The sequence below is a fragment of the Falco punctatus genome (assembly GCF_963210335.1).
Source record: "Falco punctatus genome assembly, chromosome: Z".
NCBI classification, from domain to species: Eukaryota; Metazoa; Chordata; class Aves; order Falconiformes; family Falconidae; genus Falco; species Falco punctatus.
Window position 1 is genome coordinate 78,001,092 of NC_137586.1, and position 23,329 is coordinate 78,024,420.

The 23,329-nt window shown below is 40.8% G+C and overlaps 1 protein-coding gene across 5 annotated transcripts in view; it reads left to right on the plus strand.

Annotated features, from left to right (window-relative positions):
* Positions 1 to 23,329, plus strand: part of MCTP1 (multiple C2 and transmembrane domain containing 1) — a 277,984-nt gene that overhangs the window by 216,263 nt on the left and 38,392 nt on the right. For 3 of the 5 annotated variants that reach the window (XM_080372354.1, XM_080372352.1, XM_080372353.1), the window contains 3 exons: positions 7,606 to 7,725; positions 20,687 to 20,788; positions 22,748 to 22,801. In XM_080372354.1, coding sequence (XP_080228480.1) covers positions 7,606 to 7,725; positions 20,687 to 20,788; positions 22,748 to 22,801 — 276 coding nt within the window. The remainder of the gene's footprint in view (positions 1 to 7,605; positions 7,726 to 20,686; positions 20,789 to 22,747; positions 22,802 to 23,329) is intronic. The other 2 variants (XM_080372351.1, XM_080372355.1) reach the window with 1 other exon arrangement.

Below are 23,329 nucleotides of genomic sequence, written 5' to 3' on the forward strand. Positions count from 1 at the left end.
TTGATGGTGGTTGTTTGTGAATGGATAGTGAAGAGGGGTTGTTTACTATTTCTGTAGTACTAATAAAGATGAGCAGATTTTAAACATCTGTGAGGTTTAAGTAGTTTGCGTCCACCTTTTTGAAGTCACTGACCTACTTTTCTTTGGGAAAAAGTAAGTCTGCAAGTCTTCCATTTTCCATAATTTGGGTAATGGTGGCTATTTCTACCCTATTAAACTTTTAATAGTGTTTTCTTAAAATGCGGAATGATTTTCCTTCATCTGAAGAAATGGACAGAGGATGAGGGGGGCAAATTAAAAGAAAACACAGCATTTGGGACAACTTCCATACAGATGTCTGGGGGCTGTATCTGTTGTGTGGACGCCAGTGGTTGTGCAGCAAAGGCAGTCTCAGTAAGGTAAAGATACCCAGTACTTCCCCCCCCCCCCCCCCCCCCCCCCCAGCTTAATAGCTTTTGACAGACTATTTAATTTTACAATCTTCAGAAATTTGGGAGGAACAGGAGGCAGGTTTAAGGCCTGTCAGCCCCTGCTCTGTATCTCAAGCTATAAGAAAGGAAGGGGGCAATCCATTACACATAAATAGCTGTAGTTATCTAGCATGAGCCGTGTTGTGATTTTACACTTCTCATGAAGTCAGGACTTTAGATTTTTCTTCTGAAGTGACACATACATTTACACTTTCAGCAGTCCCACTCTCAGAGCAGTGCAATTGTAACAGGAGAAATCTGCCAGATTCCAAATTCCTGCATGAAGGGAACACAAACACAGATTTGTGACAGATCTGTGTGTGCGAGAAGAGGAAAATAACGACGTGAAACACGCTTTTTAGGAGTATCTTTGGTAGTGTGACACTTGCAACAGAAATGGCCTGTGCAGTTATGGGGATGTTAGCCAATTTTAAATGAATTTTAAGATTGGAAAAGATGGCATTGATTTCTAGGATGGGAAGAGGTATGTGCAATAAGGAGAGGTCCGAAGTGCATCTTTTGAAAAAAAACAGAGTAAAATTGGGACATTTTGAAGTCCAGGATGGCTTGACTCTTAGAGCTGGTGACTACCCCTCTCAGCAGAACTGTGCTAGAAATAATAGGTCAACCTAAGAGTTATATATTAAAGCAAAGCAAAATCAATCTGGGAGCTGGCACTTTTTCATTTGGAAGATAATTAATGCATAGAACAGTCTTTTAGGTAATGTCACTAAAACAAAGACATGGGTCATTCAGTAAACAGTTGGATATTGTTCAGAAAATGCAGTATTACAATGGGGCAGAGGTTCAATGAACCTAATAGCCCCGTTCTCAGACTTACCTTTGATCTAATGTATCCTAGTTGAGCGTTTGTTACTGGATTCCAGGTGTTACTGCTCATAGGGAAAACAGTATCAGTTTCTCTTAGTCAGTGTGCATTTTCGTAGTCCGAGAGGACAAATCTGTGTTGAGGTGCCCTGAGAATGCCATGATGCTGTGTGTGTGGCGATGACCTCAGTGAACCATATTCTGCCCTTCTAATTTTAACCAGGATACTAATTATGCAGCTGTAATAATGCAGCTGAGAAACTCGTGATGACAAAAAAGTGACCAAGAGATTCCACATTTTTGTAAGTATTTACGGAGAGCAGGGTGTGTGTGCCATTTTTATTTCCACCTCACTTTTGCTGTGTGAATCTGGTTACAGGAATATGGGTTTTATACCTGAGTTAAGGTGGTTTAAAATGGTGCTGTGTTCATGCTCTGAGGTTTGCATTCTTGGAATTGTCGGCATCCTTAAAGCTAGTCACAGGATCATTTAGGCTGGAAAAGACCTTTAAGATCATCAGGTCCAACCGTTAAGCCAGGACTGCCAAGTCATAGCACTGCTGGAAAATGATGTGAAACGTCAGTTAAAACCTGTAGTGCAAAAAGTAAAGGATAATTAAATGAAGATTTCAGGCTTTAACTGGAATGTTTTATTGGTGCTGGCAATCTTATAAAGACTCAGGCAGCTTACATTGTGATATGATTGGACAACAGCATCATTGTGAAAGTTGTTCAGATGAAATAACTGTTGAGCTGTTAGCTGTGTTTTTAAAACAAGCCAGGTGGGTTGAAGCACGTCAAGTGAGTCACGCCAGTTTGTTAGGCTTGTTTCTTCAATAACTAAGTGATATACCATGCTTAGATGAAAACAGTGAGATGAAATAGAACAGAGAGTTTGCTGTACAAGTTATCAACATGGAAAAAACGTGATCAGAAATTACCTACCCAGTAAAAAATGGATTATTTTTCCCCCCTGAGTGTTATTCTAGATATGGGACCCAAGTGCTCTAACGAGAGCTACCATAGGTCTTTTTAGTACACCAAAAGCCTTATTGAGACTGGGTTTAAAGTAATACTTCATAAAGTTTGTTAAGATCTTACAGTTATTTATCATGGAAGTATCTCCATTTTGTTTCTCTACATTAAATAAATAGAAAAAGTGAGAGTAAAAATCTGAATTGCAGTGGACTGGGTTGCTCTAATTCCAGTGAAAACAGAGAAGATGCAGGAAATCCTGTAAGTTTGTTTCCGAGTTAAAGGAAGAGTTCTTAAAGGATCAAAAATACTTATGATTCAGTATTTCTCAGATTACCAAGACCCCAGGCATTTGAAAGAAAACCAACACTAATCCAAGGTTGCACTGAAAATCTGTCAAAATAATGCAGGTGGGAATGACATTAAATTTTTTTCTGTTTTTTTTTTTTTTTTTATACATTCCATGCTTTTGGTGTTTTCCAGTTGGCTTTTGCCTATTTAAACAAACAGAGTAACAGACAGTGTGTTTTAGACTGAAGTCTTTCAGGCTGCACCTTTTCCTGGCACTCAGGTAATTGGAACTGAAATTGCAAGACTGATGAAAAATGCTGTTGGAGGATGCTTTAGAGTATGTTCAAAAGGCACATTTCTTCCAGACTTACCTGAATGAGGGCACTGCATTTGAAATAGATTCCCATAAGTGTTTACATTAATGCTGGTGTGTTTGAGTTCTGATGTTTGCTAAAAGAAATACTTCCTTTTTCATTTTTTTAATGGAAGTGTCATACAAGATGAGAGGAGCCGTGATCGCCAGAGCTAAGTGACTACTTTTGTAATGGGAGAAGCTACTGACTCTCCGAGGTACAGCAAACAGTGTTTTCAAGTGTTTCGCAGTATAAACACCGTGCAGGGTTTGACTGGAGCCTTAAAGACTGCAGTCCTTAGCAGACAGCCTGTACCATGCAGATATGTGGGTTATCTTTCATTCTTCCTAGTCTTCTGAGAATACATCCAAGGAACAAAGCCTCAGGAAATACAATTGTCCTTTTAAGCTTAAAGGGTAAATGAATGGTCTTGTGACTGCAGAGCACAGCAGCATTGGGAGCTGCAGACATCGGCCCTCTCAAGCAGCCAGCTTGAGCCCTTCCAGGGTGATTGGGAGTTGGGCGATGCAAATAGCGCAGGGATGTAGGTGATGTAAATGTATATATAGGTGATGAAATAAAAAACAGTACATGAGGCTGTAAGGACCTTCTTTGCAAACGATCAGGGGAAGCCACGGCTGGAAGAGGAGGCTGAGGCAAGTGGCATGCCCTGGGTGCCCAGCGCATTGCCAATGCACATCAACAGGGCTCCTGTGCCAGCCGGCTGGGTGGCTTGCTTGTGGAGACCTCCCCTTCCCATCACCGCCAGGAGAAGCCCGCTGATGCAGAAGGCTGGCGTGCTGTCCAGCCCCCTTGTTTCTGCGGGGAGGTGGTCTGCCTCTCAAGGCTGCTGCAAGGCTCCCTGGGTGTCAGCTGGAACCGTCCTGCGCTCGGTCCCGTGGCTGTCACTGAACTTGGGCATTTCCGCAGCATGAGGGGTTTCTAGTTTTTGTCAGGTAGTTGCCAAAACAGCGGTGCTCACAGCCCGTCCTCCTCATGGGCTCTGCTCCCTCCAGCACCTGAGGATGTGGGTCAGGGTCCCCTCTGTGGGAGGCTCCTTTTTTAACCTGCTGCTCTCCACTGGCAGTCAAAACACTAGCAAAAGGAAAAATAGAAAGAGCTGGGAAAGGCAGGGGTTAATGATGTGAAGTCTGTGGGTGCAAACAGGGTTCTGTTAAAAAATGAAATGAAATTGGGTGGAGGTAGATAAAAAGAAATCTGAAATAATTGTTCTGTAGAATATGGCCTTTCCACATAGGCAGAAATCTTTCTCTTCACTTCTGTCTGAAGAGAGAGTCAAATAGAGAATCTCATCTCTTAATTAGAAAGAAAAATACTCATCAAACACATCTCATCACTGGAAAGCTAATGATCCACAGCTGCTAGTCTGAAAGGGCAGGCTTTTTTTCTGAACAGTAGGAAGTGTTAATCATTTTGGATGAGATTTCTTTTTAAAATATACTGTAGTTTGCAAAAGAATAGGATATTCAATATTCTAACTTAAATTATTTTTTGAAGTGTTGTACACCAGGGATAGTGTCATGTGTCTCCCTGAATGATCATTTAATGCATGTGTCTCTCACTAAGAGTATCAACTGATGTGATGTTGTAAATGGCCAGTTCATGCCTGTGACTGAAAATCTTGATCTCATGGGGGAGAAGAAAAAAGTCCTCCCTTATATTCTTCTGTGTAGGAAATGGCAGCTATATTAAACTGTAACCTTTGAGACTCCCACTCCTCCCTTAAAATAGTTGGCTTGTTTCAGTAGTGATGAGGATCCTTTTTTTAGACAGTTAGAGCCATTATTTCCTTGGAAGAGATCATACCAGATACAGCCAGCGTTCCACTGGATGCGTTGTAGGCATGGGCAAGTCCCAGAACTGCCCTTTTATACTTGTTCCTTAGCTTTTCTGGATTTTTTTTTTCTGCCCTTGTACTTGTTTAATGGGTGGATACATAAGTTTTCCTCCCCTTTATATGTGAAGTTAAGGTTTCTGCCTACCACTTCCTTTCTCCCCCCACCTCCCAGGCCCTTTACTCCTCAGAACTGAGTCCTTGCATTTTCTTGAGATCCTGCACAAGATTTTGGGTTTGCTCTTGTTTACTTAAGAGTTTTATCCAATACTGGGAACCTGCTTTTTTTTCTTTCCTATGTACATTTCGTGAGTGCATTTCTCTTCTGGGGAAGGTAGTGAGGCCATTTCACTTGCTGTGCCATCACTGTGCTAGTCTCACACAGCACACATCTCATTTGTGTTGCAAATATAGAGTCCCTGTTTTCCTAGTGCCTGGCTGAGACAGGTGCCTGAAAGGAGGAACTACTTAAAATTCAGCCAGACTAGATGGAAATTAAGGTGGCAGGTCAGCAAAATCATCTACAGGAGATGGCAGGTATAATATCCGTATTTTTGAAAGGTATGTCCATACAAGTTGTAAAGAGGTAATAGCTTAATATAATATTTTACTGGCCTACAGAGTACAGCACTGTCTGGAATTAATGCCCTTAAGGACATTTGGCATTTAGAAACTTCAAGTGAGGAGCATTTGGATAAGAATTCATTGATGTTTTGGAGTAAAGGGTACATGATGACTGTGTTCCTCAGTCACTGGTCCGGTCTGCATCTCCTGGCTTCTTTCCTCTGGAGCCAGGGATTGTCTGGATATTACTTGGATTTTCTTTCTATCTTTCTAACCAAAATTCAGATGGGAGCACAAGAATAGCTGTACGCATTGCCATTTCTCAAAGATAATCTCTAGTATTTACTTTTCTGGTACTTGGATGCTGTTTGCTGACTGCCAGAGCTCCCTTCAGCCTGTGTCCATTGACTCAGGGTGTTTCTGGGGTTAAGGGGCTACAAGGATTTTTTGGCTTTCTTTTGAAGCGCGAATTCTGTTTTAAGTTGGCTATATCAAATCTACCACATCAAATCCCAGTAGATGTTGCTCTCAGAAGGGTAGTTGGCAAGCTCATAGAAGAAGTCTCAAGTTCCTGAGCTGTTTTTTGCATCTTAGTACCATTTCTGACAGGTTGACTTTTAAACTAAACAACCTAAAAAAGGCAGTTTTCTTTCAAATGGAAAGTTGTTAGAAGTGCCAGTGTCCTCTTATGTGTGGCACACCCTGCTTTTTCTGATCTTTCTGTATTTATCATGTTTGTCGTGCAGTCTCAGAGGACTCACCTGTACATAGCATTTGGTGGTAGAACATAGGGGGCTGAGGTAAGTTAGCTGATCTTGGGAGAGGAGATTTCTTAACATACAGATTTTTTTTCTTTTATGTGGGAGCTGGTACATGGTAAGAGCATTTTTTGGAACTCTAAACAAAAATCTAGCAGAAGACTGTTAAAATCCCCATTTTTTTCTTAATCGCTGTTGTATACATCTTGGTGACTGATTTGGGCAAAGGAGCCCCTTTTTAGATTACTTAGGTATTGGTATTACTTTAGATTTGCTAGTTCTGTGGCATAACAGCTTCATTCATTTTAGTAGGAAATAAAGATACAGATATTCAAAAGCTTAAGTATTTGGATGAAAGAGGCTTAGCAAGATTTCTGTGTGTATATGCAGCTGTGGTACGTAGTATGGTTTGCTATAATACTCTCACGTTTTGGGGTTTTTTTATATTAGAAGAAAACAAACCCAAGTTATGGCTAGGGCTGGCTAAAATAAAGAGGGTTTTGTTCTTAGGGCAAACTGGATATAAAAATGGCTTTCGTTTGACCCCATCTAAGTCCACATACTTCTAGTTCTTTCCTGCAAACGAATATTTTTGTACCAGCACCAGCAGGGAAATGTATCTAGCTGGGTGCATCTCTGCCGTACAGCTACAGGCTCTGACAGATGCTTAGGGCTTCCAGGCTTCAAAACAGTCAGTTCTCTACTGCTTGTTGGATCTGACCGAGCTGAGGCTGAAGTCCAGTGTGTGAAGCTTGTCAGAGCTCCGTGGCAGAAAGCTGTGGTGTGACGGAGCCGGCAAGGCAATGGGTTTCTCCTGGAGTGCCATCTCTGTGTGGCCCCAGTTATCAAGGCATGCATCTCTGGGAGACGTAACCTGGCCATGCTTCTGCCAGCCTCCAGCCATGGAGCACTCGTGGTGGTTTGAGGAAACGCATCAATAAATCAAAGGTTTTGAAGGGGTGGATGGAGGCAGCTTCTCAGCATTCCTTTTAATCCCATTTTTGACATGTCTATGCTCAGTACTGTTTCACTATGCTTTCATTAATATAGTTGTAGTTTCTTTGCTAGTTTTCTATGCAAAATTCTTTTTTCAGATGTGTTGTTTTACTACTTCTGCTTGTTTGTGTGACTTTACTATGAAATGACCAAGTTCGTTCTTCTCAACAGCAAATTTATTTTTAACCATGGAAATAATTAACCTTTTCTTTCTTGAACTGGGATCTTACTTTTATGCTGTTTTGCATTATTTTATCCATAAGAGAACGACTAATATTCCTCTTAGACTACGCTATATCAATTTTCCTTTTGCAAGAACTAAGGTATGAAGCAATGGAAAGTGGTGCAGTTGTTTCATGCAGGTAAGTGGCTAGTCAGCAAAGTGGTTAAACAACTTCCCTGCCTCAGGAGAGGTGGGTTTCTTCAGAATTGTTTTAATTTATTGGTCTTAACTGTGCACAAGAGTTTAATGTAATGCTGTTTTGAATCACTTTTTTTCCTGCTCTGTCGTCTAGCTTTTTCTTTTTGTGGTCTGGAACTTTGAGCTCTACATGATACCACTGGCTTTGTTGTTGCTGCTGGCATGGAACTACTTCTTGATCGTATCAGGGAAAGATAACAGGCAACATGATACGGTAAGTCTTCTCTACTTCAAGCGCATACATGTCCTTTTCTTTTTTTAACTAGATAAAATTTTGTAACTGAGTTTAAATATGATACCTTTTTGAAAGTGTCTCGGTTCACAATGCTCCGCGGACAATTTTCGCACCTGCAATTTAATTTGTCTCTGGCTGTCCAATAAGTGTGTCTCGTTTTGTTGAAAATTTCATGTAAAATACAGTAAAGCATGTACTATCCTCAAAATCTGGTTTGTGCAGGAGCAGAGATGAAAGGCTTATTGGTCAGGAGAAAGCAAGTTCTTTGAAAATGGTTTTGTGTGGCTAAGGCCTTATTTTTTATTTCACATATTATGTTGCATTTTTTATTTCACATATTGAAGTTAAAAGGTTAAAATGGTTCCAGTTTGCTAAGTTGCAGAATGTATCACATTTTATTGTATTTCACAGTTTATCATTAACATGCTACCATTCACTGAGCTTAATATAAGCCTTTTCTTATTTTCTTCTCATCTAATACCATCATTTAATTAAGTGCATGTAGTTGGGATATAAAGTAGCAAACATTTACTAATAACTGACATTTATTAATAATAAAAGCATGGTTCAGATTTTCAGAAGTACATATCAAAAGTTGATGGTTTATTCTATGCTGTGCAAATTTTCTAGTATCGAGGCAGCTTAAGGATGTTGTATGTATTTTATTGCTGAACCTTATGAATTAGGTATATGTATTGGTATTCATATGTCAGAAGCAGTGTGCTGTCTAGGACATTACGATCTGGATGGATAACTGGATGAGTGGAAGAAAACCCAAACTGCTTAGATAATTGGTCTCAGGGGATAGTGGTTAATGGAGGTTGGTAACAAGTGGAGCACCACAGTGCACAAGGATTGTCCTGTATAACATCTCGATGACCTGTAGGAGGTGACAGAGCATGCTGCCAGCAAGTTTTTTGGATGGTGCCAGGTGTATGGGACCAGTTGTTATCCTGCATCTGCCAGTCAGAGACCTGACTGGGCTGGAGATAGGAGCCAATACGAACCTCATGAAATTCAAGAAGGAAAAATGTCAAGTTTTGCTCTTGAGGAGCAGTAAACCCCTTGGAATGATACAGGCTGAGAATTGGTTGACTGGGAAGCAGCTGTCCAGTTTGGGCCTGGGTGTCTTGGAAGAGACAGCAAGGTAAATATGAGGCAGCAGTGTGCCTCTCACATCCTGGGCTCCATGCACAGGAGCTCCGAGGGAAGCCATGCTCCCCCTCTGCTCAGCGCTTGTTAGACTGCATTTAGAGTAGAGCCCAGTTTTGGGCACCCCAGTTCACAAAAGACATTGATGAACTTGAGTGAGTTCAGTGGAGGGCTACCGAGATGGCGAGGGGGCTGGAGTACCTGCCCCATGCGGAGAGGCTGAGGGAGCTGGGCTTGAAAAAGCCTGGAGAAGAGAAGGCTTTGGGTGACCTGAACAGCCGCCCTCCGCTGCCTGTAAGTAGGTTATCAATAAGATGGAGCTAGACCCTTCACAGTGATGTGTGTTGAAAGAGATGACAGGCGTAATTTGAAACAGAAGTTTCATACTGGAGAACCCTTTTTCTGCCATAAGAATTATTAAGTAGTGGAAGACGCTGCCCAAGAAAGTTGTCAAGTTGCTGTTGAAAGTTTTCAGGACCTGGCTGGATAAAGCTCTGAGCAACCTGATCTGAGCTCATGGCTGGCTCTGCCTGATCTGTCACCCATCTACATCACTAAGCCTGTTGTGCTTCCAAGGGTCATCTAAAATTAAGGGATGATAGAGGTATTCCCTGATCATCAAGGTTTAAAAGACGCATTACTTAAATCACAACCCTTAGTCTCCTGCTGCATGAAATGCTCCAAGCTTCTCAACCTGAAGATTTTATGAGTAGGTGAAATCCCTTGTGAAAGGAGAGATTTCACTTGTGAGCTGCAATACACTTAATTTCCCTCTGAAATACCACCTGCCTGTGAAGATTAATTGGGTCATGTAACTTTTCTAACAAAATAGTGAAGCTATTGATGGGCTCTCTGTTGAAGACACCAAATGCGGCTCTGAAATTCTTCCTCTTACTAAGATTGCTTCAGACCAAGCTACACAGTTTTTTATCAACCAGTCATATTCATCGCAAATATTTGATATCAGTGCTGTTAGTTATTCTTTTTTTGTTTAGGTTTATCACAAGTTGGGACCTAATTTTTGTGGTTTGAGCTTTGTTATCATCATGGTGAGCATCTGTCTTCTATGAAGTTATCTGCAGACTTACTGGATGCCTTTCTAATTAGCTCACATATCTTCAGTAATATCACAAGTCCTTAGCTCAGGTCATTAGCTCAGTATCGTTAGATTAGGAGTCATTTAAATATTTCTGTTTTCCTATTCAGAGTGTAAATATTAACTAAATTAATTAATCAGTGTTTCCTAGTGGCTAGAGAATGCTTCAGGATTCACATGAACTGGCTTCTGTTCCCAAATCCCCAGAGATTCCTCATGTGCCTCAGTGAAATCACTGACTACTTATCTTAGGAATATTTTCTGGTTTAGACATTATTTTGAAATTGTCAAGCTAATGATAAGACAAAAATATATATTGGTTAACTTTTCTTAATAAACACTGGACAAGCATAGTTAAAAATTGTATGCACTTCTAATGCGTTTAACGTCTATGGAAAGTACTTGAATTTGAGGCCTTCAAAAGTAGCTCGGAAGAGTTAGTTTGCATTGTAATATCCCTACAAGAAAGCAATTAGCAATTATCTCATCAATTCAGGCATTAGGGACTGCACTCTTCTGCAGGTCAATGGAACAGTGATCCCTGAGTTTCTGTCCGGATACAGCAGAAGGGCCAGCCCTAACTCATCCTTGTTTCGCTGTCTCTGTAGACAAGGTATCATTTGCTACGTCTGCTCGGGCACCAGTGTCTTTGAAGTGGTTTGGAACTTATTTTCTTGTGGAATAATTCATCTACCAAATGATCTGGGTTACTCCATCGTAACATGAGCCTGTGCTGCTCGTTTGAATGAGAGTATGATTATTTTGCCATTTGCTTGTAATGTGTATGTAATGTAGTAATGTAGTAAGCTGTATGTGGAAGTCCTTTCTTGACTGAAAAGTGCAACGAGACTGGGGCAAGGGGGAGCCCCAAGTGTATTTGCTAACAGGAGATGAGTCTGTTGGAAAGTCCGACAGAGATGTGAAGCAGTGTACTAGGCGTTGCCGCTTTCATGGATTCTGCTGGACTCTCTTTGTAGATTGTGGTTTTAGTCGAACAGTGGCACAAACTTCAAGGAGAAGCATTGGATTCCCTATCTTTTATACATTTAGGTGAAGACGAGTTGTGTTTCTGAAGGATACGATTTCACGAAATCCGAACTTTTGCATTAAATATTGGTCTAAGCAGATGAAGATAGACGTAGATTTAGTGGACAGTTTCCTAAATGAATCTGTGAGAATTCAGACTGATCTAAAATGAATGAACGTCTGCCATTGAGTCACGTGGCAGGGATGAAAAAATCACAGAATAAATATTTCCTTCCAGTATTAAGCGGGGGGGGAATTGCTAAAATGGCATTCTTAATGTCTTTCTCTGAATTTTGTAGTAACATTTTTGCCTGAAGCTTACCTAGCTACTTCTCTTCAAGGATCCTTGCGCTTCCTTAGAATCGTACCTCTAAATATCTGACCCCACTAAATAATTTCTGCTTAGCACAATTGTCCTTCTCATCTTAAACCATCACCACCTAAACACACAAGACTTGAACTGAGTGGATCATACCGCTTTTATTCTTTTTCTTGACTTTTTTCCAGCATCTTCTTCACATCCTTTGAGGGAGAGGTATCAACCGCTACCGATTCTCTGTCCCCACTGCTCCTTGTCACCTGCGCTCGGTCTGTGCGGTGGGAGCAGCACGGAATCGCTGCCCCTGTGCAGTGCCAGCCCAGTGCCTGGGGCGGGTTCAGGGTAGTGGAGCATGGCATGGTGGCAGACCACAAACTAACAAAGTATGCTGGGGTTTAAAGCTTCTTTCCATCTTTTTAAGAAACTACTTAATATTTCCATAGTTTCAGATGTGTTGTACAAAAACTCCTCACCTTTATAGACTGGAGAAAACAGCAACACTGCTGTCTGGTGTCTTTTTTGTCCCTTCTGTCTCTAAGCAAAAGTCACAGTTATTAGGAGTGCATGATGTTAGTTAAAAAAAAAAAAAAAATATCCCCCTGCTTTTCTACTTCAGGCTGTCTTCTGACTGCCTGTGGGCGCTGCCTAATGAGGAATGGTCAGGTAGTCCCTCACAGTGATTGAAAATGTTCCCACTCTCCAACTGCTCTTGTCTCCTTCCCTGAGATGAAACAGTTGATTGTGTGGCTGGAGTGTGCCATATTGAGAATGAAACCTGGTTTGCACGGTTATCAATATTTTTTTTTCATCCCCTGTGTATGTGAGCCTGACTACCATGGTTAGCTCTGCCAGCTGTTGAGCCAACTGCTGTAACAGGCACATTGGATCTCCTCTGGTGGCACTGCAAGTTCTGGTTCTTCCTCGAGTAAAGAGGTAGCAGACAGGGAGCCCGGGTTGTCTTCTTGATCCTGCCACTGAGGAGGAAAGGCTGGAAGAGGAGTGGACAGATCTGGCAGGTCAACAACCAGTTGCATAGCTTTTATTGACAACAGGGACTCGGTTTGTACAACCATGGGATCCTCCTTGAGGACTGAGGACTGCTAGGAAGAAGCAAGATCCACCTCACCAAATGGGGCAAAATCTTCTTTTCCAGAAGGCTGGCCAACCTGATGAGGGGAGCATTAAAGTAGAAATGGTGAGGGAGGGAGGTGATGATGACCCACAATCAAGTGAGGAAGTGGTGGTCTGAGTTGGCAAGCAAAGGGCACAGGGTGAAGTAGAGAGAAGAGACCTCAAAACCAACCAAACAGGGCACAGAGGGTGCCCGCCCCAGGTGTAGGTACACAAATCAGGAGATGCCACTCTGGAAGAGGCTCTCACTCCCTTCTGAGAACCCAGCATGCCAGGGGATCTCTCCCTGTAGTGTCTTGTACATTAGTGTGCACAACACAGGAACTAGTAGATGTTAAGAACACAAGAAAGCACTTTTACTGTGGTGTGGTCACACTAAGGACAAGGGTCCCCAGAGAGGTTGTGGAGTCTCCATCCGTGAAGATATTCAAGACCTTACTGGACATGGCCATGGGCAACCTGCTCAGAGGTGACCTTGCTTGCGTAGGGGGATTGGCTCTGATGATAGCTGCTTGAGCAGAGGGATTGATCTGAAGATGCTGCCAACATCTGCCGCTCTGTGATTCTCTGACTGAAGATACTAATCTTTTGCTCTTTTTGGTCTATTATTTGTTAGGCTTGGGGTTTTTTTTCCCAAGCAATTTAAAATTTAATAGAAGAACAATGCATATGCCTGGAGTTACCTATGAATGTTCTTCTGCCATATATACCCCTATGGAGAAGAGGTTTAATCACTTCAGTTCACATCTTGCATTTATAGTTAATACTTAGAGCCTTTAAGGAAATATTAAATAGCTAATTTCCTCTTGAAGTTTCAAGTTGCACATGTCATTGCGTAGAAAATGAGGGTGAGCAGCTGGGAGTTAATGTGCTGTACACAATTTCTTATGAATCTGTATAATAGAGTATGTACACATATTATTGGTCTTGTACGAGTGATACAAAATGGCACAATGCATCTTTTAATTTCATTGAAGAATTTTTGTGAAATGGGCTGTCATGACTTATGTTTCTAGAGCATATGTTTCTATTAAAAGTTAGAGTTGGACACATTTGGGATGACATTTTGATGATAGACAAAAAATAACTTTTGTTAAAGGCAACCTTTCATTTTGAGATTTTAACCAGTTTCTGTGAGCACCTTTTATACAGGCCTCCAATATGATATGTATGCTTAGTTTTTTTATTTAACTTTACGTGTCTTCTGGAAACTGCCACATGAAGAGAAACAAAAGGGGGGATGGGAGGAAGGATCCTTACGAATATACCCATCGCACTGAATGCTTCGTTTCCTCAAGAAAGTGCAGTAAGTGTGATGGGCTTGAGTTGGTTGTGCAACCCCAGCCCAGCTGCAGCTGGAAGAACTTTTCTGGTTAGAGCCTGACCACTTTCTTCTGGGAGCAAGGAAACGGTGTCCATCGGAGCTTTTGGTGAATGTGTCGCTGCTCCTGCTTGGGGCAGAGCACCGCTTTGCTGTACATTCCCTAGAGAAAGCAACCCCACCTGGAAAGTGCCTGATGAACCACCTGTTCTCCTGCAAACTGAAAACTGAGTTATCAAGCGAAAAACCAAGGTAGTAACTTGGGTTTTCTGTGTTTCTTCACGTTATGGTCTTAAAGCGTGGAAACATGAGTACTTAAAAAGCTCTTAGTTTCAAAGGGTGTCATCTGCAGATGGATACAAGGGCAAGCACCAAGTGCTTCAGATCTGTTGCCTGTGCAGTACTGAGGGGGCTTGTGCTGGAAGCCCAGAAATCCTCTTCTGCCAGGGAGTCAGCAGTGATTTCTAGCTGAGGACTACATTCTTGCTATGGATTTATGGTGAAAATAGGTATCCTTGTCTGTATTGCAGCTAGACAGTGTCTGGAATGTGTCATTTGCACAAGATGATACAAAAGGGTGTTGTCAGGTTGGCAATTGCATCTTGACTTCGTTTTGACTGTACTTCTCTCTGGTTTTGCCTCTGGTATGATAGCCACAGCAGCAGCCACAAAATCAAAGGTGGTGGGAGAATACACAGCTAGGCACGGAACAGTATTACATGTGTAAAACTAGTCTGATTTATGAGGCCTCTAAAAGTAAGGAAGATACAGTTGTTTCTATAGCATGATTTTCGACGTTAGGCGGAAAGGATTTTGCCTTGTATTTGCTAACCACTAAAGTCAACTTACGTTGTGCTCCGCACCTCAGAATAGAAAGTGTCTCTCGCTGTTTCTGCTTCAGCCCAGTGGCAATCGTGCGGCACGTCCCTCTGAATGCTGCAGCAAAGTCCACGATCTTTTCTTAAAGACATGTAGCCCACCTTACTTGTGCCAAATTATTCAGAATCGCAAACTTGCTCTCCGTTTGTTACCGCCAGTGAGGTGAGTTAGCAAGGCTTGTGCAGACCTGTCATCCCCTGCCTGTGCATTTGGTGTGGGTGCTCCCCGAGCACGGAGACCACCGGCAACATGTGCCTGAATGTTAAGTAGCCTGCTGAGAACCGTTGCTGCCTTCGTGCAGCTGTTTGCTCTTGCTATCTGACCCATATAGTCAGGAAGGAAAAATACACCATAGTGCCCCAGTATGGGACAGGGATTTTTTTTTTTTTAATAAATCAGAAAAGAAACATGAAAATGTCAGCTTAATCAAGCGTTTAAATTTTATTAATCAAGTCTAATTTTTATGAGTGCAAATAATCGCTGAAGCTGGACAAATTTGCTCTAGATTGCATCAGAAACATAATTTTAATATTTAATGGCCTGCTGAATTTAAATGGAGAATTATCTTTATGAAACATGCTCTTCATAATTTGCCATTAAATGAGAAATGAACAAATCAACATAAATCTTACATAAAGGTTATTTAACTAAATGTTGGTACTATAAATATTTTAAATGCATTATGCACTAATTTAACAGTCACACAGTACACTATATAAAGATATAAGTTGGGCAGAAACCATAATAGAATGTAATACTGCAAGTGGCTATCTGGGCTGCAGTTAAAAGACTATCCGTGCTCCATGCTGCAATTATAAACCCTGCATCAGAGGTTTACGTACAAATCAGAGTATGTAGTAACCCCTTGCTAAAACTTTACATGGCTCTTCTTATCCTAGTAGGAGTTACAGAAGACAAAGGCAGTGCAGAACTAAAATATTTCAGCTGGTTTTGGTCACCTGAAGAAAAAAACTAAACCCCCACCCTAGGTATCTCCAGCATTTAAAAAAAGAAAAGGCTTTTTTTCTGTCATAAACCAATCGATTTTTTAATTGGATTTTGCCTTTTTTTCAAATATAGACTTCCAATATTGTGGGCACCTAAAATTGAAGTTTACTGCACATAGAGGCATTTTTTTCTATGAGACTGTTTTAATGATTTTTGTAAATTTTTTTGCATTTGCATCAAGATTTACATTGCAACAAGATTCACTTGACAGGCTGTAGTGGCCATTATAAATAATCAATATTATATAGCCTAACATCAGTTTAGTTTCTAATAAAAATTCCCATAGTATTGTTAGTTTTTTATTCATCTTTGGTCTGGTTTTCTTTTACTTCAACACATTTTAGTTTAGCCTAGAGTTTAAGAACTTGGGGATTGTGCTGCAGTTTTAATGTATTTAGCTAAATGTATCAGCTGAGGTGGGGGGTGGGGGGTGGGGGGGAGAAAAAATTAACGGAAATCACAATAATATGTGTATTAGATACATTGTCACCTAAAATATATAACACAGCTTTTTTCTACTGGAAAGCTTGTCAGCTCCAAATTTTAATAATAATAGTGATAGACTGTGTCACACCCATGAGCTTAAAATTATTTGGATAAATGCTGTTTTAAAAGAGAAGTGTGTCTGGTCCTGCTAGAATCTGAAAACTGTTTGAAGAGAAGTAATAATAATGGTGAAAACCTATATCAAGCCATTGTGTCATTAATAAGAGAGTTTATCATGAGGTTTTGCCCAAGATTTCTAGCTCACAACATTGTGTGAAACTGTTATTTTTGATAGTCCTGCACAGCGAACTTGCCATTGATATTTAGCCAGCCAAAGAACAGTGGGTTTTTTCGTTCTGCTGAACTAAAAATGAGGCATTCTGAGCGAGATCTGACATTTCAAGTGCACAGTACATGTTGAAGCCTTTAGATGGAGACATACTTCAAATAAACACCTAATATTCAGTTCATAGTGCATTGTGTAAATACAAGAAAGAGCTAAGATAAACGAGAACCAAATATTGAAAGAAATACAGAGAAAAAGGCCTACTACGTGTGCCATTTTTATGTTAAAAATGACTTAGTCTTACCTACATTGGCAACTGAATATTGAGGGCATATAAACCTGACAACAGGAAAAAGGTAACGTGCTCCTCTGTAATAAACTGTATTTACAGCCTATGCCTGTTGCCAAGCAATTTATTATACTGTAAATAAAAATTCTGTTGTTGACATTACAGAACTACACATAATCACTAGCATGCATCAAAAGGCATCTGATAGCCATATTAAAGTCTCATTTCCTATTAAGGATCAGACTAAATTACAATATGAGCACTTCCCAGAATAAGCTAACCAAATGCATTCTGTAAGAAGAAATAATTGTATTTGAGTGTCTCTGTAAAAATCAGGAAGTATTTTAGCAGTAAAGTACTAATGCTTTTTGGTTTAGCCTGCTGTCTTCTGTACTGCAGTATATTCAACCTTACTGGCAAGCTTATCACAGTAATTATTATTACATCTAGTGGTTCGGTTACCTTGATGATTGCTGCGGATGAAATACCCCAAGGTCAAAACATTAGTAGTATTAATCAGGATCGCTTGTATTCCATATATACTACACTCTTAAATCAGAATCTGTTAATTTGATTTTTATTTTCCTTATAACTGTGGTATATAAAAGGTGGACATTTTAATTAAGCTGTATCGCCTGTAAAGTTTCTCCTCAGCAATTCCGTGAAAGAAGCGGATGTCATGTTGTGAACATGAGCAGAAAACTGCTGCTGAAGCAGGCTTACTGGCAGTGGGCATCTTCACTTGAACTGAAAGTACTTGGAAATGCCCTGAGAGAGGCCAAGTGTTTTACGCATCCTTCTGAATCTGTGCACATCGCACAATTTTATATTACGTTTACACACGGACACTGAACTGGGTGGCACACATGCATACAGTACAGTTTATGCTGGCACGGTACGAATGAATCATGAAATCCAAACGTCCTGAACAGTACAGTTCAGACAACATTCATTGCACATCTGGAATGCATCTAATTTGGAATCGAATCTCGTTCTCTCTTTTATTTTGTCTTACGGATGTGAATACCTACATGTGAAAATACAAACGTCTGCAGAGATTTTGACACTGCAACATGTGACCTAGCATAAAAACAGTTTTCTTTGGTTTTTCATTTGAAACCAGCTACGTTTGAAGGACCACATCAAGACACAACTCAGTCTAGAGAAGTGCTAGTGGAGGCGGGGCATTGCTTCACTTTAAAGAAAAGTATGAAGTTAACAGTCATCAGGGTTATCTCCAGAGGTAGTGCCTCTCCTTTTATTTTTTTTTCTTTATTTTGCATATTAGTGGAGAGCAGATACCTGGTATTGTTAACATGTAAAGACATCAAAGTATCTCCTGTGCAGGTGTTTCTTTTGGATCGGTTGAGGAACTTAGAACGGAAGATAATTCACCGAGTGACTTGTGGTTTGCACGTTTTGTGTGAGAAACAGCAAGCTGATAGTAAAAGAGATGGACCTTTCATTAAAAGTGGTGTTAAGTTTCATTGTGTCATATTTCCATGGAGTCTTCAGGTTCAGGAGGTATTTTAAAGTTCCATGCAGCCGCGGGGTTCTGATTCAGCCTCCTTGTAAATAACTAGACTCCAACCATACTTTGCAGGTGTTGAGGTTAGAAGTCAAAGTGAATTAATTTCTCAGAAATCGTATCCTGTTTGCTAGTTGACAGGTCATCTTTGGAATAAATGCAAGTTGTAAGTCAGTGTCAGCTTCCTCCCAAGACTGCGCTGCAGCCCGCCGAGGCCGGGGTCTTCGCCGCCGTGCTGAGGCAGCCACGCTGCCTCCTGTAGCCTGGTGCAACGCTGCTGCCACGCCAGAACAGACACCTCTATGACCTCTGCAGATCGTATGGCATTTACAGACCGAGCTGCTCAGAGAGGGTGGGAATGGACCAGGAGCAATGGCAGCACGTCGGAATTAGCCTGCATGCTCCTGCCAATTAATAGGCTTTTGTTAGGACTGCTTTGCACAGGGAGGATCTTACGTTGTTTAAGCATCACCTGCTTACTGTTTGGCTGTGAAGCAGCTGACGTGCCGTACTTGAGGTCATTGACGTGTGTTTTCTAAAATGTCATCTGTATTCCTATTGCGTTCAAGGGACAGTACCAAGAAACAGGTTCTTTCAAGACCTTCTACCAGTGTGCGGCGTGTAAGTCTGTGACAAGTGACATTACAGAAGGTCATGTCACTTTTAACTGCTTGCATTAGATCTTTCTGATTTCCCCAGTGCCCTTCCTTTGTTTGATTAATACTACTTGATTTCAAGCAAGGTATAGGAAGGCATACTTTAGAAGAAGTATTCTATGGGCAATCTAAGATTTTTGCCATAGAACTTTTAATAAAATAACTCTAATGTTTCATTCTATCTTCAGATGCTTTTTCCTGCCCTCCATCTCCCTCTCCTCTCCCTCCTTCCCTGTTTCCTCCCTCCCCCCATCATACCTCCCCCAGGTACAATGCTTGACATAGAGATCCGAATAACTACCATATTCCTTCAAACCAAAGCAGCGCACGTGCACTTTATTTGAATAGCAACGAGGCAGAATCAAAGGAGAAAAAGAAATGCCATTGTGTATGGTTTTTTCTGCATTATTCTTACTACAATGTTGAACTGAAATCTGTTGCTCAGATCTACTGTACCACTCTTGGAACAGCCTTGCTTTGTTCTGCAGAAATAGGTTGTACTTCAGGATATGGCTTTTGTAAGGCTTCAGCGTACTGATTCTGCACAGATAATACAATTATGAAGAATCTACTGTCCCTGTTTTATTTTGTGTCTAAGTTCTGAAAACACTTGTTTTAGTGGTTTGATAAATTGTATTATTGTGTCCTTATTGTCTGAACGCTCTTTTTTAAAATTTTATTTCTTTTAACTCTTCCTTTTGCATTTCAAGACAAGTGAAAGCATGGGCTATGTTTTATGTACTTCAAAGAATCATTTAGGCATCTTGGGCACAGGAGCACTTTTACTGTATTTTATTTTGGTACGATAATCAAATTCTGTTTTCCTTTCCAGACAATTCGGTACTCCGAGGCTCAGTGTAATTGATGATATGACTAACCTGGAACAAGAGCGTAGACTTGCAGTAGCTTTTGAAGTAAAAAATGGAATGGAGGAGCTGGAAATCTGGGCTCAGTTCTGGGCTTCAAGTGATTTCAAAGGACTTTTTGTGTCCTTTGAGCAAGCTAGCATTTTGCCACTGTATAGAAGCTTGTAAAGTAGTTTGAGATCATTAAATGGGGAAGAAAAGAAAATGTGACTCTGAAGTATTATTATCTGGATAATTTAGAATGGGTATTGTCATGCAAGCGATTTCAGTGAGGTGCCATCATTTGCAACAATTTGAGAGGTTTCCAATTCAGCTAATTGTCTCCATGCTAACTTTAGCACTGATGTGAGATAGGCATTCTGCTGTTCAATCCTGTCAAGACAAGGGATTTCTGGAAGTACATAAGAGATCTTTAAGTGTCTGGGGAATCGTAATGTTGAATAGTAGGAGACGTAGTGAGTTTAGTCAGCTCCAGGTGTAGGCAGTATCTGAGTCAACAGATTCAGGTTTATACCTTGGGCTTTAGTCACCTAATGATGTAATTGCAGATATTTTTTTTGCACGTGGCAAAACTGATTTAAGAGGGTTTCCGTCCCGTTGCAGCCCTTGACAGCTTCTTTTCATCCTCTCTCCTCAGTTCACTGTTTTCTTGGTAGAGCTGATGCTAGTGTTTCTGGAGCTGCATGGTGAACTGGATCACCAAAACCATCCGTGTTGAAAGTTTCAGGGTGGGTGGTTTTTGGAAGAACTCAGCCCAGTGTTGTAGTTTACAGCTCAGCTTCCCCACAGACTTGGAACAGCCCAGGGAAGATGACAGTGAGCTACCAGGAGAGGAGAGGAGCAGGGGGGTGATGCAGGTTCATGGGAAACTGAACATGCCTTTGCTTCCACACACAGGTTGGTGAAGACAGGACCCTCAGACTGCTCCAAACAGGATGGCTAAAACAGTGTACCGAGCTTCAGCAGGAACTGACAAGCATTTCCCCTCTCAACGCTGAGGTGTGACCATCCCAGACTCTGTGCACTGTCTCTGATTCCTTTTCTTTAGGAAATGGCGCAGAGCTGGCCAGAAGGGGAAACTGTTGAGGGAGGTGTCTTCTTCATGGATAGTGGCTAGAGCACAGCCTTGTTTCCTTCTTCAGCCCAAGGGGACACAAATGCCTCTGGCTGGCTGGCATCAGGTCAGAGGCTGCAGAAGGTTCGGCTGGTCAGGCTCCTCCTGCTGAAATTGTCTTTCTGGGCAGGAGGCAATTCAAGAGTAGTTGTTCCTTCATTGCTCAGGTCATGCTTCTTCCTTGTCCTTTTGAATGTGCTCCTTCTTTTGCTGTTCCTTTGGGTTTTCCTTTGGGTTCTAAGCTCAGGGACAGAGCAGCCAGTAGACCGAATTGGAGGCTCCTTCTCTTCCGAAGTGTCCCAGGCTTGTTGTTAGAGGTGTTCAGAGACTGGGTTCAGACAAGGATGAGCAGCTGAAACTGCCGATGTTTGGAACCATGCAGCTGACCTGTGTGCACTAGACATGCGTATTAAATCAGTCTACGTGGAGTTTACATTTTGCATGTGCTCATGTAACAGGGTTAACTGGGATCTTCTTGGTGGTGGAGATAATTTGGAGAAAGGCATCTGATACACTCACTCTTCATTTTTAAGTTCTTCTCTTTCCTGAATTTGGCTGTTGGGTAGTGTTAAAGTCCCTTTAGTTCTTGGACGTGGATTTGGACACGATGAGATTGTACTTGCAGCTGTGTTTGGGGGCGTGATTATAGAGTCGTAATTTTAATGTGTCATCTTAAATGACACGTGCACTAAAATCGTTTGTAGCTTTACCTACATAACAAAGCAAACTATCTTTTTAGTTGGTAGCAGGTCTGTAAAATAGGCCAAAGTATTAATGTTTCATATGAACGAGTTCTTCCTTCTCTTGTCCTTTTAATGCATATTTTATAATACATAGTACACACTTTTTGCATCTGTAATATGACACTGGGATAGTCGATCTTTGCTGACCTTCATTATGGATGTTCTTACAGCCTTGTAAGTACTCACAGATAAATAATGATATAAAGAGCCACATTATTTTCTGGTTATAAGGAGGTACAACTGTATTACAGTTCTACAAACAGAGAATTTTCCCTGTGGTGTAGGCAGAAGGGGCAGTCACAGTGTTGTGAGAGAGGGATTTGTGAGTTCTAAGCCTGCATCTGCAGCTGATCATCTTCAGAAAGTCATTTAATATCTCTGTAAACTAGATTTAATAGTGGCTCATTTCGTGCTTATGGTGTGATTAGTAATTATTAGTATTTGTAGAATGGAGTGTATGTGTATATTTTGGTGTTGGACTGAAAAGGCTGTTTAAACAGAAAAATACATGGATGCAGACATGTGGCAACTGCAGCTAGCAATGAGTGTGCCTACAGATTATATGAAATGACTATTAAGAAACACAGTGCTAATGCTGACAGAGCATATGGTATATATCTTTGTTGTAGATTATAAGGAGATAAGCTAGTATGAATTTATTCCTAGCTTTGTATTCTTCAAATCTCTTGGTGAATGCTGTAAATTCTATTAAAAATGTTGCATGTTTCTGTAGGTAGCAGTAAATTTCAAGCAAGCATTTGTGTGTGCTGCATAGGCACCAGTGGAGCTGACAAAGGATTCCTTTAGTTAAAATAATCATATATTGAATTTTGAACTACCTTTTAAATACTTAAATTGTCAAGCAAGCATTTTGTACAGGAAGGGTTTTCAGTATATAATTCCCTGATGTAGGTCAATTAAAGCTGTAACACTTTCCTAAATTTGAATCTCTAGATCAAGTGTTTTTTCCTAGTTGTACATTTTCCTTCTGTGCATTTATTTCAAATGTTAATAAAGTTTTCATCTACAAAAGCTTTAGAATTGACAGAACAAAACTCTTCCTTTTTAAATCATGACAACTACTACTGTTTCTGTCTGCAGGTAGTGGAGGACATGCTAGAGGACGAGGAAGAAGAGGATGACAGAGATGACAAGGTAATTATCTTTCCTAGCACTTGGGTATCTGGGGATGGGAGAATTTAGACATGACACTGTTTTTACAGACAGTTAAAAAAGGAGCTGAAGTGTTTTAGTCCAGAAAATTGGACAGAGCTGTTTATCATCCTAACAATGCTACAGTGTGTTGCAGGAAAGGATAGAGGACTATAAATCCTGCGGTCTTTTTTTTTTTTTTCTTTCTTTCTTTTTTTTTTTTTTTCCCTTGGTCCAGAGCTGGGTCAAATATTTTTTCTGCCAGGAACAAAAATAATTCAGCCTGTCTGGAACTTGATAGCTCTTGTGAAGATAACTGCAGTGACAACTGTTTTTGAAGGACAAAAATTTGTCCTGTCTTGAGTATTACAAATAGGGCTGCATTTTAGGGAAAAAATGGTGTAGAAATAGCAACTCCATACTATCTAAAGTTGGGATATTGACATCTATAATTCTCAAAAAATTACTTGGAATGGCTGAAATGCTTTGCACTCTGTATGACATTTAAATAATCACAATTCTCGTAGGCAT